General features: G+C 32.1%; 3 protein-coding genes across 6 annotated transcripts; 1 reads left to right on the forward strand and 2 right to left on the reverse strand.

Annotated features, from left to right (window-relative positions):
• Positions 1-1,687: 1,687 nt before the first annotated feature.
• LOC126678724 (disease resistance protein RGA2-like) lies at positions 1,688-4,928 on the reverse strand. Its single transcript, XM_050373621.2, has one exon. It carries the CDS (start codon positions 4,911-4,913, stop codon positions 2,412-2,414), a length of 2,502 nt encoding a protein of 833 aa, XP_050229578.1. The 5' UTR covers positions 4,914-4,928; the 3' UTR covers positions 1,688-2,411.
• A 6,820-nt stretch (positions 4,929-11,748) lies between these two features.
• LOC126678055 (nudix hydrolase 27, chloroplastic-like) lies at positions 11,749-13,919 on the forward strand. 2 transcript variants are annotated; one of them, XM_050372924.2, is made up of 6 exons: positions 11,749-12,059; positions 12,188-12,238; positions 12,677-12,769; positions 13,017-13,111; positions 13,497-13,611; positions 13,693-13,919. In XM_050372924.2, the coding sequence occupies exons 1-6, from the start codon at positions 11,838-11,840 to the stop codon at positions 13,819-13,821; spliced, it is 705 nt and encodes a 234-aa protein (XP_050228881.1). In that variant the 5' UTR covers positions 11,749-11,837; the 3' UTR covers positions 13,822-13,919. The 2 variants fall into 2 exon arrangements, with proteins under 2 accessions (XP_050228881.1, XP_050228882.1); XM_050372925.2 differs by lacking the exon at positions 12,677-12,769.
• Positions 13,920-14,441: 522 nt separating this feature from the next.
• On the reverse strand, positions 14,442-17,008 carry LOC126676596 (protein CHROMOSOME TRANSMISSION FIDELITY 7). Of its 3 annotated transcripts, none has more exons than XM_056105344.1 (6): positions 16,646-17,008; positions 16,302-16,560; positions 16,133-16,228; positions 15,978-16,040; positions 15,117-15,466; positions 14,442-14,675 (listed from the first exon to the last, which is right to left on the reverse strand). In XM_056105344.1, the coding sequence occupies exons 1-6, from the start codon at positions 16,825-16,827 to the stop codon at positions 14,522-14,524; spliced, it is 1,104 nt and encodes a 367-aa protein (XP_055961319.1). In that variant the 5' UTR covers positions 16,828-17,008; the 3' UTR covers positions 14,442-14,521. The 3 variants fall into 3 exon arrangements, with proteins under 3 accessions (XP_055961319.1, XP_050226788.1, XP_050226787.1); XM_050370831.2 differs by having other exon boundaries at positions 14,446-14,675; positions 15,978-16,046; positions 16,302-16,551; XM_050370830.2 differs by having other exon boundaries at positions 14,447-14,675; positions 15,978-16,046.
• Between the last annotated feature and the right edge of the window lie 1,141 nt (positions 17,009-18,149).

The following is an 18,149-nucleotide window of genomic DNA, read 5'->3' on the forward strand; positions in this document are numbered from 1 at the left end:
TTGGTGCCAAAAGGCACGAGAATAGTTTTGTTTTGATATTTCGTGCCAAGTTCAAGGGTGAATTGATCCTTTGCTCAAATTTAAACTTATAAAAATCTATAAATTCGATAGTAATGAATTTTGAAGAGCTTTTATTTATGCTTATAAGTTATAAAATTTCAAGAGTTCTGACATATACATAGGTTATGACATAAAATATATTTTAAAAATTTATTAAAAATTTAGTTCATTAAATTTTAATTAATATAATTTAAGAAGTTTTATGGCTATAAAATTTGAAGAATTATAATATAATCTTAAAGATTTAAGTGGCAATTTGCCCCCTCAACTTGTAAACAATGGGCAATTAACACATAAATTATTTTTGTGGGAAAATTAGACACGAACTTGGTAATCTACGGGCAATTAACCCCATTTAATCAAATTAGCTTACAAATTGAGGGGGTAAATTGTAAATTTAGGGAAAATTTAGCTTATAAGTTAAGAGAGCAAATTATCAAAATGAAATTAATTGCCCATAATCACCGACTAATTTGCTCACAAAGTTAATTTAGGTTTTAATTGTCATTGCTTACAAGTTGAAGGGGCGAATTGCCACTTAAGTCTAAATTTTAAATTTAAATAACTATATTTTACTATAATATTAAATTATAAAATTTAATATATATTAATAAGTTAAATAATTTAATATATATAAATTAAAAAATTGACAAAAATCTATAAATCTAATTATATTTAATTTATAAATTAAATTTAAATATACATCTTATATTAAAAAAACAAAATTACAAATCAGTCACTCTCAGTCTCTCACCCGGCACCGGCGCAAAATGATTTCAGATGGAATAAAGATAGTTTTGTATTACAAAATGATTTCAGTGTAATGAAAATTATCTTGAAATTTGGGTTGTGCTCGAATCTCACTCTTTTAAACCTGGCCTCAAATGGGTTTACCAAAGTTATTCCTGCCGAGCTTGGACAGCTTGTGAATTTGCAGGAGTTGATTCTTTCATGTAACAGAATCAATTCCTAGGTGCAACAGTCTAAACAAGCTTGACCTTAGCAATATATAATAGATACAATGGCAGTATCCAAATGACAATTGCAAAATGTAAAGATTGTAGACAATACTTCAAAGGATTCTAATAAGCTCTTTAATGGAACTTTCAGCACAGTTTACAAAGCAATCATGCCTTCCGAAATGACATTATCCGTAAGTAAACTGCGAACCATGGTCGGAGCAAGATGATTAGAGAGCTGAGCAACCTGTCAAGACAATCTGGTAAGACCTATCGGATATGTAATTTATGAAGATGTTGATCATTTGCTGCATCATTATTTACCCAATGAGAAAGTAGCTCAGCTTGTTTGCGAGTCTAGCAAGCAACCAGAGTATGAATCTGAAGTACAAGACTATCGATTTTCACTCGATAGCTATTGTCTGTAGCTAACAGACAGACGGGAAATGTCAAAGCAGATAACGGCGAAATGATTTTTTTTTTTATAAGATAGATTTGAAATGTAAAGTTTTGGAGTTTTAAATGTTTTCACTAATGGGACCGAAATTCTGAAATATATATATAAGCTATGTTGCATTACCGAAGTTTTGACATTTTTGTTTCATTTCCGAAAACTGATTCTAGAACTCTGAAATATAAAAAAAATTGATATTCTTTCGTTTCGGCCTTTTCCTTTTGTAGCATTTCCTTTTCCATTTTCAAGTAACATAGTATAGAACCTTAAGGACACTATACTTGCTAGAAAAAAACATGCTAGATTAGTCGAAAGCTAAATTAATAAAACCATTTGCACTTTAATAATGCAGATTTTTCAAAATATGAACACAAACTCCATAGTGTTATAATGCAAACATATTAAAAATACATAATGTCTCACAGCCCAGATTTTAAAATTCAGTCCAACCAAAACTGACATAAGGATCACTCAGAATTCAAACCAAAAACCAACTCAAATGAATAGAAGATTAAACCTTTATTACCTGAAGATCGAAGAACTGAAAAACTAGAACAGAAAAAGCTAAAACAAAAACAAAAACAGAGAAAAAATATTTTTTAAAAGAAAAAGTTATTAATTTCGTTTTCATATCCGGAAACAAAATGCCGAAACATAGGATTTAACAAGTTTTCGTGCAGCTAATAGACATCAATAAAAATCCATAATCAAAAACATAATTAACAAAATTTAGCTGCTCATAGTATATAGTTGAGTTGGAACTTTTTCTTAACTAGTCTATGTAATCTTACTATTCATCAAACGTATGTACTCAATTCTATGAACATCAATCATATTTTATTATTCTAGCGTGGATCAAAACCAATTCTGTGAACAACTTTATTATCCATATGGTCATACTCAACTCGAAACTAATACAGTCAAAAGATTAAAATAAATTAACAAGTTCGATGAAGAAAAGGGTTAAAATGTCTGAACTCCTTGTCATCAATAATAATTTGTGGGACATGAGGAATCTTGGACAAATCTTCTACAAGTAATTCACATTCATCTATACGTATTTCTTGGAGATTAGTGAGACAATGAGGCAACTCTTTCATGTTGGATAAGCGTTCAAGAGTTAAGATTCGAAGAGTGTCGGTCCAATTATTGAGAAGCCACCGCGGAAATTCCACCAATTTCGGTAGACCTGCAAGTGTTAGTGTTTCAAGGCGGCGTAATTGAGTTTGATTATCGCTCTCTTCCTCCTCCATTTCCAAATCAAGGTTCTCACAGTTCCTGATAAAAAGTAACTCTAATGAAGTCAAGTACTTTATACTCTGCGGCAAACTTTTCAAGCTTGAGCAATTCCCAATGAACAGTTTTCGGAGGCGCTTGAGTCCCTGCATATCTTCAAACAAGAATTCTATATTTTCACATGAAAAAATATCCAAATCTCGAAGGGATTTTAAACAACCTATTCCATTATTTGGCAAACGCTTCTGCTTTGTGGTTATTGATAGATATCTTAGGCTGATGAAGCACCTCATGTCGCTCGGTAACTCTTCAATTCCATTGCAGCCTTTTAGCCATAGAGTTTGTAAGCTCTGTAACTTGCAAACAGAATTCGGTAGTACTCTTATTTCGGAATAATATAAACTGAGGAATCTCAAATGCTTTAACATACCAATACCTTCCGGTAGTGTCTCTATTTTAGAATATCTCAATTCCAAGTATCGCAGAAATTGAAATCTTGTCAAGTCTAGCGTTTGGATGAACGATTGGCTGATAAAGTCCGGATAACCAAAAGGTAAAATGGTTCGTACACCGGCTAACCCTTGTAAGATCTTAGGGAGACTTTCATGAAGTGAATTAGGGTTAGCAAATATCAAATGCCGAACATTTTTAGGTATTTGTTGGGTTGTTGCTGTTACCATTGAGCACTCTTTTTGTGTCAATGATAACGCAAGATCATGCATCAAATCATGCATTTTACAACTAATCACACCATTAAATTGATAAAAATCTTGAAAAAATGACCTCGAGCATAACTCTTTGAAGTAACATAATCCAACGTCTTCTAACTCTTCATTCTCATTCTTACACTGAAGAAGCCCATGTGCCATCCAAAAATAAGTTAATAAAAAATCATTATATAAAGAATCCTTTGGAAAAAATGAACAATATGCGAAGCATCTTTTCAAATAAGTTGGCAACTGCTCATAACTTATTCTTAATGCGGGCATTATATCGTCCTCCTTTTGCTCTAGTTTCCAAATCTCGCTATCTCGTACAGATCTCCACTCATGCTCACTAGTGATGGAATAAAGCAAATTTCCTAATGTTACTATTGCTAAAGGAACTCCTTTGCATTTATTTACAATTTCTCCACCCATTTTTACAAGATTTGGATAGTTTTTCACATCTTGTGCATCTTTAAATACACAATTTAGAAACAAAGACAAACAATTTTTATAAGAAAGATCATTTAAGCTGTAAGGTGGAACACTAGCCATGAGCGAGGCAACACTATTATCTCTTGTAGTTACTAGAATTCTACTTCCGTTAGCACCCCCCATCAACAAAACTCTCAATTCATTCCATTTTCGGCGGTCGTTATTGGACACATCATCTAAGATGAGCAAGTATTTTTTATTACTAACACTCTCCCTCAAGAATGCTTGCAATTTTTCTATACCCCACCCTCTACATTTTCGACCTGTGGCAGCCTCGTTGATTTTTCTAAGAACTTCTTGCAAATCAAAATTATCGGAGAGACATGCCCATGCTTTCATCTCAAAATGACTATTTACCCTTTGATCATTATACACCAGCTTTGCTAGTGTAGTCTTTCCCAGACCTCCTATACCTACGATTGCAAGAACGGAGACATTTTCAACATCGACAGGATTCAATAAATGATATAAGATCTTCTCTTTATCTTCGTCCCTCCCAATAACAGTCGCAACATCGACAAAGGAGTAGGTCAATTTTCTCTCCCTGCGAACGACTTGCGTATCATTGACCCCCTCCGTCAAACCAAAATCAGACTTAAGTTTAACAATTTCGGCTACTCTCAATCTAAGGTTTTTTAGTTTATGGGCCATTTTAAAGCGGAATGCGAGTGGATTAGAGCTTGAAAAGAAACGTTTTACCTTTCTAGTACTATTCCATGCAGTTTTCACCACTTGCCTTCTCAATGCTTCGGAATCAAATTCATCGACTGCATCTTCGATGTCATAAAGGACATCTTTGAGATCCTCAAGCCACACTTGTATCCGGTGGCTCCGTGATTGATGCTGCTCGGCGTCCAAAAGCACGACAGTTATGGCCTTTAAGGACCTGTTAATTTGTTGAAGATCCCTTTCAAGTCCCCAAGCCAATGAAATTTCTTGGAGTGCAAGAAAAGATAAATTTTCAATAACGCTCTGAGCAAGGTTAAGCAGAAGAGTTTCAGCCATCCTTTTGTTTGTAATTAAGGAATAAGTAGATGCATGAAGAATATATTTTCTATGCTTTAAAAATGAGTTTAAATAATTCAATCTAAGTCTCAAGTCGACGCGTCAAGATGATATCCAAGTCTCAAGCTTGCCAAACAATAAGGGAATCAGCAGACTCAGTTATTGATCAAAGGATCATTCCACCCCATAATTTGGAAAAGATATCAAAAAAATCATTTTTAAAAACGTTTCGACAAAAAAAAACCATAAACAATCAATTGGAGATTATTTTAAACCTTATTCTCTAGTAAAACAATAAGCATCAACGAGGATAGAGTTACCCAAAAATAATAATATGGGAATAATTATCAAAAAAATAATATGGAGATGGAGTTGTAGCAGTAGGGGTTACTGAAGAGAGATCAGAAGGGTTTTTTTTGTTATAAGAAATGAAAAAATTCCACATGGTAGGTGTTTTATGATTCAATAGTACAAAATTTTGGGTTATTTTGTCAATTATCCATAATTCTGACTTATAAGAGATTTCATGGCAAATTGAAGGTGTAGATTGATCTTTTGTTGGTCAATTTTGTACATATTCGGAAGGATAATGACATCCTTTTGATGTTAGATATGGTCAACGAAATCATAATAAAATACATAGTGAATTAAAGATTGACAAATCTGTCGATAAATATTTAAAAACCGTCTTCAGTTTTTTTTGATTTTACTTAAATAGAGTTCAATCGGACGATTAAATCAGTTAAATCAATAGGTGGTGTTATTACCAATTTGGTTATTGATTTAGTTTTTAAAACACTGCAAACAATCAAATAATATCTAACATAATTTTGAAAGTAATTCTAAGAGCATTTACAATGTGATGCTAAATTGCATGTTAATGTTATAATTTAACACCGATTCATTAAATTCAACTCAATTGTATTACTATACTTTGTGATAAATTTAATATATATTATATTTTATGTTAAATTTAGCATGAATTACAGTATATTGTTAATTTTAATATCCAATCAAAATTCATTTTCAGCTATGATTCTATTATTACTTTTTGTATTTTTTTTATTTTGAATTTTATGCTTTTTTTATTTTTAACGATTTCGATTGATTAAATTTTTAATAATAGACCATACACGATATTAAAATAATTTATAAAATATCTTTCGTTTTTATAATTCATCAATTTACTTAACAATTCTATTTAAAATAGCTCATTATTATATCAAATAAAATAAAAATTATTATTCTATATTGCCGAGCCGAAAGGCAGCACTTCCATACATGATCGTAGTATATTTTTAAAAATTATAAAATATATGATTGAATTTTTTTTATAACATAATAAAAAAAGTTAATAGATAATTATCATAGTAAGTAATTATAACACTTTTTTTAACATTTTGTGTTGGAGGTAAATTTAGAAAGTTATGGTAAATATATCATTTTATCATTTTTGCATACTAAATATGGCTTTAATGGCTTCCTGTGAAGACTAAGCTGATCAGTAGAGGTATGAATATTGAGCATATGTGCTCAGGATGCAAGGAAGTTGCTGAAACAATTCTTCATTCCCTTTGGTTTTGCAATAAAGCTGCAGATGTTTGGAGGAACTGGCCTTTGTCTAAGAATATCAAACCAAAACTGGATTGGAGCTCTAAAGATTTGTTACTTCAAACTTACTCAACTCTTAATAAGCATGATTTTAACATTTTTACAATCCTGTTATGGTTAATTTGGAACAATATAAATTGTCTGTTGTTTGGCAGGAGTTTCCAGCATGTTAACTGCCAGAATGGGCCTTGAGCTATGCTGAGGAGTACAGACAGAATAGACACAAAGGGAGGACACCTATTCTTCAAGACATTCAGGTGGCGAGGAGGGATACAGACAACAGATGTGTTCCACCTAGAAGGGATGCATATATTGTCAATGTTGATGCAGGTTTTAATGAAGACAAAGAGATTTATGGCACAGGTGCAGTTATCAGGAACTGGAAAGGTGAAGTCATGATTTCCAGTAACAAGTGCTATGCTGGTCTTGTTGAAGTAGGAGTGAGGGAAGCTGTGGTAATCAGAGATGGAACTACATTGGCTCTCGAAGCTAATCTAACTCCCTATGTGATCAAGTCTGATGCAAAGGTTGTAGTAGATTACTTTAATCACAAAACTAAGTCTTGTAGTGAGATTGATTTGCTGTTCTTTCACAGTTTTGCTTTAGATGATCATAGTTGTTGTTTGGGTTATGAGTTTGTTAGCAGGAATTCAAATAGAGTAGCCCATGCTTTGGCTAGAAAAGCTGTTAGTGAGAATAGTACTTTTAATGTCTGGATGGAGGCTGTTCCTCCAGACATCACTCATTTGATTTTGGCTGATCTCAGCTTAGTGTTTAATAAAGTTCACTTGGATTTCAAAACAAATATGGCTTTAAAAATGACACTACATTATAGATGCTCTAACACGTTTAATACTAGAAATTATACTGAAGCGCATAACTGCTAGAAGATTTTTTTTTCTTAAAGATATGAATTATATTAAAGCATATAATTGATTGATTCTTTTTCTTTATAAAATTATAATTCATTAGATACAAAAATGACATAAGGACTAGATATTTCAAAAATTCCAGTTACACTAGATCAATGTCTGCACGTTGCTCATGTAGAAGGTTACTCACACTCTATAATTGTTACTCGTGCATGATCCGATTAAAACATCAAATCGTGAAGAACCCTTAATTCAAAGATTCGAGAAGGTTCTCAAAATTATTCCGACATGAAAAAAGCAAAACCCAAATCAAAGTCAAAATTTATAAACTAAGACTTATTAAACTAAAAAAATACATCTAGAATAATTAGTAATATGGATAGAAAGAAAAATTATTTTCTTCCACCCTCTAAAAAATGAAAAAAATGAATTTTTTTTAAAGAGAAATGAGACCACAAAATTATAGAGAGAGATTTCTTTACCATAACTACTCCAAATTACGAATAAAGGAATTATTTGATCTTTAAAGTTTAATCACGACGTCATGATTTAAAAGGCGAATTGATACTGCAGTGTATTATTATATTTTCATATGACTAGTTTCGCATTACGTGCTATGCACGTGGCTCGTAACGTAACTCGTCAATGAATATATTAGTAAATTTATTATAATTATATCTATTTTGTTATTTATAATTAATATTAAATTAGTTAAAAAAATTTATAAAAGTAAATATAATATATTCGGTTATTAAATTTTTTTCCATACTGAGTTTATTCTTCTTTTGGTTTTATAATAATCATAATTAAATAATTAACTTAATTTTATTAATAATATTTTTAAAAATAATAAGATAGAAATTAAATAATATTATATTGACCAAATACCAAATACAGTAGTTCAATCAAACTAAAAGATAGGTATTCCTACTAATTTGGAGATAATTTAGCTACCTATTCTAATTAGGACTTTAATTACAATAGTGATTAATTAAATAACTAATTAGTTAATGACTATAAAACATTTATTTTATTAATAATATTTTTATAGTATAGATAATAAGATAAAAATTAAATAATATTATATTAACCAAATACCAAATACAGTAGTTCAATCAAACTAAAAGATAGGTATTCCTACTAATTTGGAGACAATTTACTAATTTTGAAATAATTTAGTTACCTATTCTAATTAGGACTTTAATTACAATAGTGATTAATTAAATAACTAATTAGTTAATGACTATAAAACATTTATTTAATAATAAACTGAAAAGGATTATTCAGTAAATTTGCATGTCCCCCCCATCCGTGCTTTTATATATAGTACTAGCGTTTCGCTACGTGCTACGCACGTGAGCGATAATTACATGACCCGTTGTGTATATTAAATATTAATTAAATTATTAAATATAATACTTAAGTTTCAGATAAGTATAGTTAATTATTTTTTACTTAAATTGAAATTATAGCACTCAGTTAATAATGATGAATACAGTTTGCACTCGGAACCGGAGATCTAGATGATGGTGGTGCTGTTGGTGGTGTCGGAGTGGTAATTGAGTCATTACTTAAAGGTTGCCTCTTTTTCAATTAGCGGTGTTTGGTTCATTTTTAAAAAAAATAGTGTTTAGCCACGTGCTACACACGTGAATAACATTTATATTATATATATATATATATATATATAGTACATATGTACGTACATATATGTATGTACATATGTACGTACATATATGTATGTAGTTTAATTTTTTATTTTCATGCACGAACTATAATTTTTTTTCAAATCCATACACGGTGCTGAGGTGTCACAATTTTATTGATGTAATTCGTTGAGGTGGAGGTTATTTTACAATAATGAATGAGTGTCTCCTCAGCATCGTGCATGAATTTGAGAAAAAGTGCTAGTTCGTTCATGAAAATGAAAAAATTTAAACTGCGTGATTAAAATGAGAAAACGTGTAAAATTCGTGATTTTTTTTAACATTAACCCTATATAATATTACTTAAATTATTAAAATATATTGCTAAAGTTTATAATAAATTATTATAAATTATTAAAATTGATTTATGTGATGATATTTACTTGACCCGTTATGTATAGTAAATATTAGTTATATTACTATGTTTTATAGTGAATTATTATAATTTTGTATATATTAAATATTAAATATTAAATTTAGATTAAATATTTTTAGGGGACATATTAAAATCATTCAGCCTATAATCTATTTATTTCTAAATAATCCATTAGATATTTTAAGCACAAAACTTAGACTTTTATTATTAAGAAATACCAAAATTAAAATTTGAACCATCAATATAGAATTAGGTTAAAGTTTGAGAATGTATTAAGCAATAATTCTTGTTGTGTGTGCAAATTAAATTACGACTTTTCTTACGCAAAATGAAAAATAATTCTAATCAAACTATGATTCCATTAGGAAAAAAGAAATCAATCCTAACCTAATTACAATTTAATTCGTACGGTGATTCCATTAGGAAAAAAGAAACCAATCCTAACCTAATTATAATTTAATTCGTACGATAATATTTTTTTATATTGGGATTAGCTTTTTTATTAAATCTAATGTCTACTTAATTATTATGCATTCTCCTTGATTTTTTATAAATTATATCCTTAATAAAGTCTATTATCGTAATTTTGTTCGTCCCCCCTTCCTATATATAAGAAGATAGTTATAGATAGATAGATAGATTATGCACTCATGTTGACTTAACATTTGTACAACCAAATAGGGATTTAATTTAAGTTTTTTTAATCAAAAAGATTTAATTTAAGTTAGTTGCTCTGTTTTTAAGACAAAATTACTCACTCCCTACACATGTCCAAATGAACCAAATCCTAATTGAAAAATGAGTGACATCAGTGCAACTTTTACATTGCAAATACAAATTTAAAGCAAGGAATTAAACTTAACAAACCAATTGTAAAGAACTAAATAAAAAAATGGCGCTTCCCATTCCAAATAAAGTATCAATTATGCCTCTTAAAATTCCAATTTGGAAACTAGTTTGATGCCATATCCTTTAGCAAAAAAAACTAGCAAGCTTATATATCCGTACAAAATATAAAAAATATAAAAAAAGTACCCAACACATTATTGATTATTCCATTCCAACTCTATTTTGTTTTTCTTTCAATCAATTGGAACCCAAAAAACATCCCAAAATGTAATCTCCATTCAAAAAAGGGTCATTATTGTAATTTTCACAAATCTTTTGCCACCTTTTTCTGGCAAAATTATGTGATTAAAATAACCCTTCAACTTCCTTTTAATCCACTTTTGTATCTTTTTCTTCCTTTTATACCCTTACAGTAACTATACAAACAGCCACTTCCATTTAATCCTAACTTGATCAAAACAGTCAGTCCACCAATCATCAACCATCAACCAATGAGGCAACACTATCCCTTACCGTACACCATCCCACACCATATCAAATCACCTCTATTCACAGACAAAAAAACAAAACATAAAATTTCTCAACCGGATTCTTTAGCGGGCCGGGCAATCGGACCCGCAGGCGACTTGAATCCGAATGTAACAGTATCATACACGCACCAGTGGAACCCGACATCGAAGCCCATCTTCTTAGCCCTTAAACATTCTTCACATGAAACAACCGTTCCATTAAACCGTTCTTCTTGACCACAACTCGAATCAAAACCGGAACCCGTACCCGGCCCAAACCCGAGACCCATGTTCATCAAGTACCGTTCTTTCTCCAACTGCAGCTCCTTGACCCGTTTTCCATAATCGACGTTAATAGCAATACTATTCCCATCACGTCGTAAAAGCATCATATTCGCCGTTGGTACAGGCGGTAGCGACGGCAGAGGATGATCATAATATTCGCCCGGAACAATTTGAATAGAATCGGAATTTTGTCGCCGCCGATCACGTCTAGATCTTTTAAGAACAACGAGAAAGAAGCAATCTTTCTCGCAAGAAATAGCCGAGAAATCAACTTTTCCGGTGATCGGAACTCTGAAGCCGTGATTCTTCCGGTCAGAAAGATAAACAGAGAACTGGTGAGGAGAAAGAACCAATTTCTCACTGATCATCGACTGAAAAACCTTAAAATTCAACGACGGTGTAATCACAACGTTTCCGAGGTTGGTTTCTTGCTCGCCGTCGAAGAATATCACCGGAAATGACATCGGAAAGATATTAGGGTTTTAAAGAATCAAGAAAATAAGAAAATGAAGAAAAAACTTAGCAAGAAAGGGGTTTGATGTGATTTTTATATATAAATGGCGGGTTTTAGCATAATAAGGAAAGGGTATAAAAGGTAATATAAAACGATTACAAGGGTAATCTTGGAATTTAAGAAATGATATTTTGTTAAAAAGACTTGGGGGCCAAGTTTTATTCAAAAACGGTAAAAACGACGCGCTGTGGGGTGTGATAATATGGAGTCGTGTGAGTTTGCACGAAATCTCGGGGTTTATCGGGTTATAGGACCGAATTACCCTTCGAAAACCATCGAATTTTCGGGGGTGCCATTGGTGGTGACGTGGAGGGGGAATAAACCGGGGAGAGTGTGTTTAAGAAGAAGAGTGTTGGCATTGGAAAGTCCACCTCAAGGGTATAGGAAGAACGTTGGGATTTGTTTGGTTAATCCAAATAAACAGGTTTTTTTTGTTGGTTTTTCTGTTTTTCCAGCTTTAATTGAGTTTGTGAAAAGTTTAATTAATGATAATTGTGGCTTGGGTTTTGTTAATTTGGGTGTTAATTTTGTTGGGTTGGTTTAATTTTGTAGATATTTGCAGCTTCCAGAATTAATATACCAGATACATGGCAAATGCCTCAGGTAAAAATTCAATTTATATTCTGAGTTTTGGTTTTTAATTAATTGCATTGCTCTTAATGTTAATTTTTTTCTTTTTCATTTAAATAATGTGGAATTCATTTCTTTTCTGGGGTTTGATCTCCATTTGTTTTTAGTATGCTAATTTAGCTTCATTTTATAACAAAAGAACTGAAATTTTTAAAAAATACTTGTAAATCTCGTTGCTTCGAACTGAATTGATGTGAAATTAGATGGAGTTAATGTCTATAGATGTTGTATTTTAGAGCTGTTTAAGGAGTTGTGCGGGTTTGCTTATGGATGCTTCTTTGTCGATTCAGTAATGTTAAGCGATTCGAGCTTGCTAACAATTTTCCAAATCGTGAATTAGTTGGGCAACATAACATCTAAAATTGGAGGAATGAAAAGAACTTAATGAGCTTGCTGCTTGTGCTATTATAGGGCGGTGCTGATGAAGGTGAGGATCTTAGACATGCAGCAATAAGAGAATTGAGGGAAGAAACCGGAGTTACTTCTGCTGAATTTCTGGCCGAGGCGCGTTTTTCTTTTCTTTTTTGGTGTCATATGTCTTAACTTAATAACTTGCATAATTTAGCTTAAAGGTTATGGAAATTGGGTTACTTCTGCTGAATTTCTGGCATAGGTTGGGTTTTCATTTCTTTTTTTGGTGTCATTTGTCTTAACTTGCACATTTGCATTTATAGGTTACAAAAATAGCTTACAGAAATAGGTTGCTTCTGCTGCATGTATTACTCAACTGAATGTGAAATTATACGCGCAGGCTCCATATTGGTTGACATATGACTTCCCCACTCAAATTCGACATAGACTTAATAGGAGATGGGGTACCAATTATAAAGGTCAAGCGCAAAAGTGGTAAGCTTATCGATGGGCTGTATATTGATTACAGTAATGCTATTTGCCCTACTGTTCTTAGCTAAAGTTTGTATAATGCTCACCTAACCTCATGTTTGATGGTATTTCCGAGAATCTTTCATTTCCGTGCAAGGTCTTTTGGTGGTTGTCATCGGTTATAGCTTTGTAGAAGCTTCTTATTTAACTGGACTTTGAATATTAAGCTTTACAAGTAAACTTCTCGTTAGCAAAAGTAGCATATAATATGATGATTTGTATTAAGACACTGTTTTTCAGTCTTCGCTTGAAATGAACTTTATGAAAGGCAGAGTTGGTTCTCCCTGACGCAGCTTCAAACATTTATTGCTGCTTAATGTCGATGAAGAAATAATCAAACCATGCACAGGTTCCTTTTGAAGTTTACCGGGAAGGAAGAAGAGATAAACCTTTTAGGAGATGGATCGGAGAAGCCAGAATTCAAACATTGGTCTTGGATGTTACCGGAAAAAGTGGTGGAGCTAGTAAGTAAACCTCACTGGATACGATGATATTCAATTGACATTATGTTTGCTGACACATGCTAATTGTGTTTAATCACGCAGGCAGTCGATTTCAAAAGGCCTGTGTATGAACAGGTTATGAAGTTATTTAGTCCTTACCTCCAGCCAGACGCAGAAACTGAAACTAATGTCAAACTTTGTATGTATGAAATTAACTCCAGCATTGAATAGCTTGAAATGTTAATTAGTGTATGATTTTGTGAAGCCTGTATCTGGCATTGTGCCAAGTTTTGCCAACATTGTCAAATTAACAAGAATCTTTAACATTACTTCTTTCAGTGTATGATGAATTTATGTCTCAGTTAAATGTAGCAGTTGCTTACATAATAAGACTGCAGAAATTGTATTGTAATTGGGCATGCTACTGATCATGTCGAACCCTAGCACAAAAATAAATTCACTAGAGATAATGCTAACAATGAGTTAACTTGCGAGCTACTTGGATTTAGTTAAAAAAAAAAAAAAAAAAAAAAACTTAAATCGAAGTACATTTGAGTTCAAACTACTCAAGTAAACTACCAAATCAAGTTAGAACATACTAATGTTACAAGCTTAATTGGTTTTGAATAATTTTTTTGATCTTTTTATAATTGCAATTTACAATAATGACCTTAAAGTTATAGTACAATTTAATTTTTAAAAAATTATATAGATGAGCAAATCAAGCTTAATTGAGTTCAAACTCCTTAAATAAAACTCAATCAAATTTGACTCAATCTTGGAGCTCATTTTGTAATCGAGTATTTTGGCAGTGTTTCTACCCAATTCAACTGTAGTATAGCACTAAATCATTCTTCATCATTGCAGCAATAAGAGAATTGAGGGTAGAAAAGTAGATGAAACAATGAAATCAGTGAGTTGAATCTTTGATTTAGTGTAGCTTTTGATTGTTAACTGCTATAGGCTTGTATACCAGGAATGATGAAGTGCCTGTATAAGTTGATGCCAATGCCTTTCCAGCAGCTGAAGGCGGTGAAAATGCTAATTGAGATTGTTCAACACTATAACCCATGCAAAAGCTTCTCCTGCCAAAAATCAACAAACTAGTTCAATTTAAGCATTCCGAGAAAAATACTAAAACAGTTTAAAGCTTTCTTTTTGAACAAATGCTTCTTAAGAAGATAAAACTGGTGTGCTATCATTAACTGAATCCGCATTGCTTTGTTGAGGGAGAAAGCTAAAATACATCACCTCATGTCAATTTGGTTATTGAGGCGTGTAGAGTGTAGGGGGTGCGCACTCAATTCAAACCGAACAAAATTGAAAGTTAGCCAACTAGGTTTGGTTTGATTCAGTTTTTTGGTTCAGTTGCACCAAAAGTCAAACCAAACCAAACTGAATTTATCAGTTCAGTTCCGTTTATTGGTTTGACTCGGTTTTGCACACCCCTACCTAGAGCTATATGGAAGTATAACTACAAACAATCACAACAAACTCACAATAGAACCAGAAGGTTGTGAAGTTACCTCGCAGCATCAAGTAGCTGGGTGGCAATGCGTTTTCTTCTGTTAGAGGGAGTGACCCATATTGCTCTAATGCCACAAATTGCAGGCTCAGCGTCTTCTTCACAAATAATAGCTCCATTCTGGTTTCCACTCAACTCATTAAGAGAATCAACAGTGGAGACTTTCTTAGTGATTTCTCTCTGCAATATAATTTCTCCAAATCGAAGAGTGGTTGCGTTTAATTTTGATTTCTTATTAGAGGCACTCCTCAATCTTTCATCTTCTGCGCGTGGAAGAACTTTGAATGCTTCTTTTATTGGTTCAGCAACTAAACAACCAGCAACTCTCTGAGATGAAATATATAGATACACCTGCAACAACAAGGACGAGAAAGATTGTCGACAAAGGTAAACAACGATTCTTTCTACACTGCAAAACACAGTAAAATGATGAAATACCAAATTTAATTATAACCCACAAAGAAAATAATTACTCCCTCCGGTTGATTTACATTTTGGATTTGAGACGGGGGGTGTCTATACCAATACAATCAGATAAACTATTTGACTACAAGCTAAAGCCATTTAACAAGATTTCACCTATGTTGCATGAAAACTTTTCGAATTCTACATTTCAATGTTATTTTTCATTTCCGGAAACGCTCCTGAAACACTAAAACTTCATATTTATAACCTACTTTTGTCAAAAATATAGTATTGTTGTTTCTCATTTCAACATATCGCATTCTCATGCAACATAGGATTCTACATACATGTGAGGATACTATAAATTGAACTTTCTAACTTAAGGCTTAAAGAAAATCTAAGAATCAGAAAGTTAAAGAACTGATTATAACTTAAGAATTCTATTGAAATCTTTCACCTTACAGAGCTTATGAAAAATCCATCCACCTCCAAGCTCAATTTCCATCATACTCACTACTTCCTGAACCTATTAAAAACAGAATTAATCCGATCAACACGGTCCGGCTCAAGTTATTGCATCGAAAACCTGTTCAAGAAATAAAAAATGCAAACCTTATTTCTCTGAGCAGAAGAGTCACAATCCGACACCAAAACAATCCGACCCCCTCCATCACAAGGCACACGAACAACCCTTTCGTTCCGAAAACCCTAACAAAATCAACACAACAAGTAAACAATCACCAAACAAATCAGCACTTAAATGTCAAGAAATGTAATATACCTTGAATTGAACTCCACAAGTGTAATTCTTATGAAATACTTTATGTTCTTTCTCATCTCCTTCTTCTCCCGGCGCATACTTAACTCCACATACAGAACAAGCTTTCAAATTGAAATCAGATTGACCCAAGTCCAAATAGAATTGTGCATAACTTCTTTTATTGTTTATCGCTTTGGATCTTTGCTTTACATTTAAATTCAAATCCATTGAGACTGGTTTTGTTAACTCGTCTCCTTTGTTAGACTCAGCTCTGTTTTCCCTAACAATAAAAATTCAACAAAACTGAGACAAACCCATGAAAGGTAAAGCGTAAGAAAGAACATAATTGGAGTGAAAATGAGTACCCATTAGCTAATTTCGGAGATCTGCGGTGGTAAATGTTGAGAAATTGGTGTTGGGCTTTCTCCCAGAGAGCCAAATCGTCGGTACCGTCGTCGGAAATTTGAGGTACGGAGGTGTCTGGGTTGAGTTTTGGAGGAGGCGAAGAAGAGGAAGGTTTGAAAAAGGAGTTTATTTTGGATTGCATTTACTCAATCTAAATAATTTCGGATTTGTTCTGTTAATTTCTTTGGATTAATAAGTTTGTTTTCCGATTGATTTTTCCGGTTTGGAGTGGAATTTGTTTTCCGCCAATGTGTCTCGAAAATTTTGATTTTCCCGCCTATTTTGTTTGGTGCCTGTGGCTGTTTGGTAAATTATTGGGAACAATGGGAATGGTCCGACTAGCCTCATAAAATGCTACAGGTAAGTGGGGAAGTGCAAGAACTTGTCCCTTAGGGGTGAGCAAGAATCGAACCAAATCGAAAAATCGAACCGAACTGAATTTCGTTATTTGGTTTGATTTTTTGGTGAAAATGATTTGGTTTAGTTTTTATTTTAGCTAAAATTTGGTGTTCGATGTTCGGTTTGTTTTGGGTATTTTGAAAACCGAACCGACCAAAAAACCAAATTAACCGAACTTTAATATAGAATATATATATTTTAAAAATAATATACATATATACTTATATTTATATATTTTTGGTCGTTATATCTTAATTATTGTCGATAAATGAGTTAATAATTGTTATTTAAACATATATGAAAGTTTATTAGACTATAATTATTTAATATTTCAATTCATTTTAGTATAAAAAAATAAAAAATAGTGAAATTTGGTTTTAACCGTACCGAACCGAAATTTTCGATTTGGTTTGGTTAGATTTTTCACCTCCAAACTAAAAATTCGGTTCGGTTTGAGAATTATTGAAATTTTTTGAAAAATCTTGTATTAGCCATGTTTGGTTCGCATGTTAAGGATTTATGACCTAAACAAGTATGGGATAGAATAGTTATCCCTTAAGTAATCAAATAGTCATTTTTTAATTTTTGAGAGGAGTACTTATTTTACAAAATCATGAAATAGCAATTCCGTGGAGTACCTATTCCATAAACCAGAACAAAGAATTTTCATTATATACGGAATAGCTATTCCATTCCGCACCTATTATATGAACCAAACATGGCTTATATGACATGTATCAGCTTTCACTAATTTTAAAAATGGTATCTGTTAGCTATCACGCATCACAAAATTTTAATTGAATTACATGGTTTTGAACCACCTATATTTAATTATGGACAAAATTACTACAAAACCAAAGAGTTTGAAATCCTATAAAAAGGAAATACAAGCCTTTGTTAAGTCTTAAGAGACATCTTTAGAGAGCTAGAAACAAGAGAATTGTAAATAAGCTTTTTTATATCTTTAGAGTATTATATTCAAAAGTTCTATCAATTCTTACCTTAAAATCATTTAAATTGTATCTTGTTTTTACAATTTTTGTATTTAACATGTGTTTTTACAAT

The sequence above is a fragment of the Mercurialis annua genome, linkage group LG4 (assembly GCF_937616625.2).
Source record: "Mercurialis annua linkage group LG4, ddMerAnnu1.2, whole genome shotgun sequence".
In the NCBI taxonomy this organism is placed as follows: Eukaryota; Viridiplantae; Streptophyta; class Magnoliopsida; order Malpighiales; family Euphorbiaceae; genus Mercurialis; species Mercurialis annua.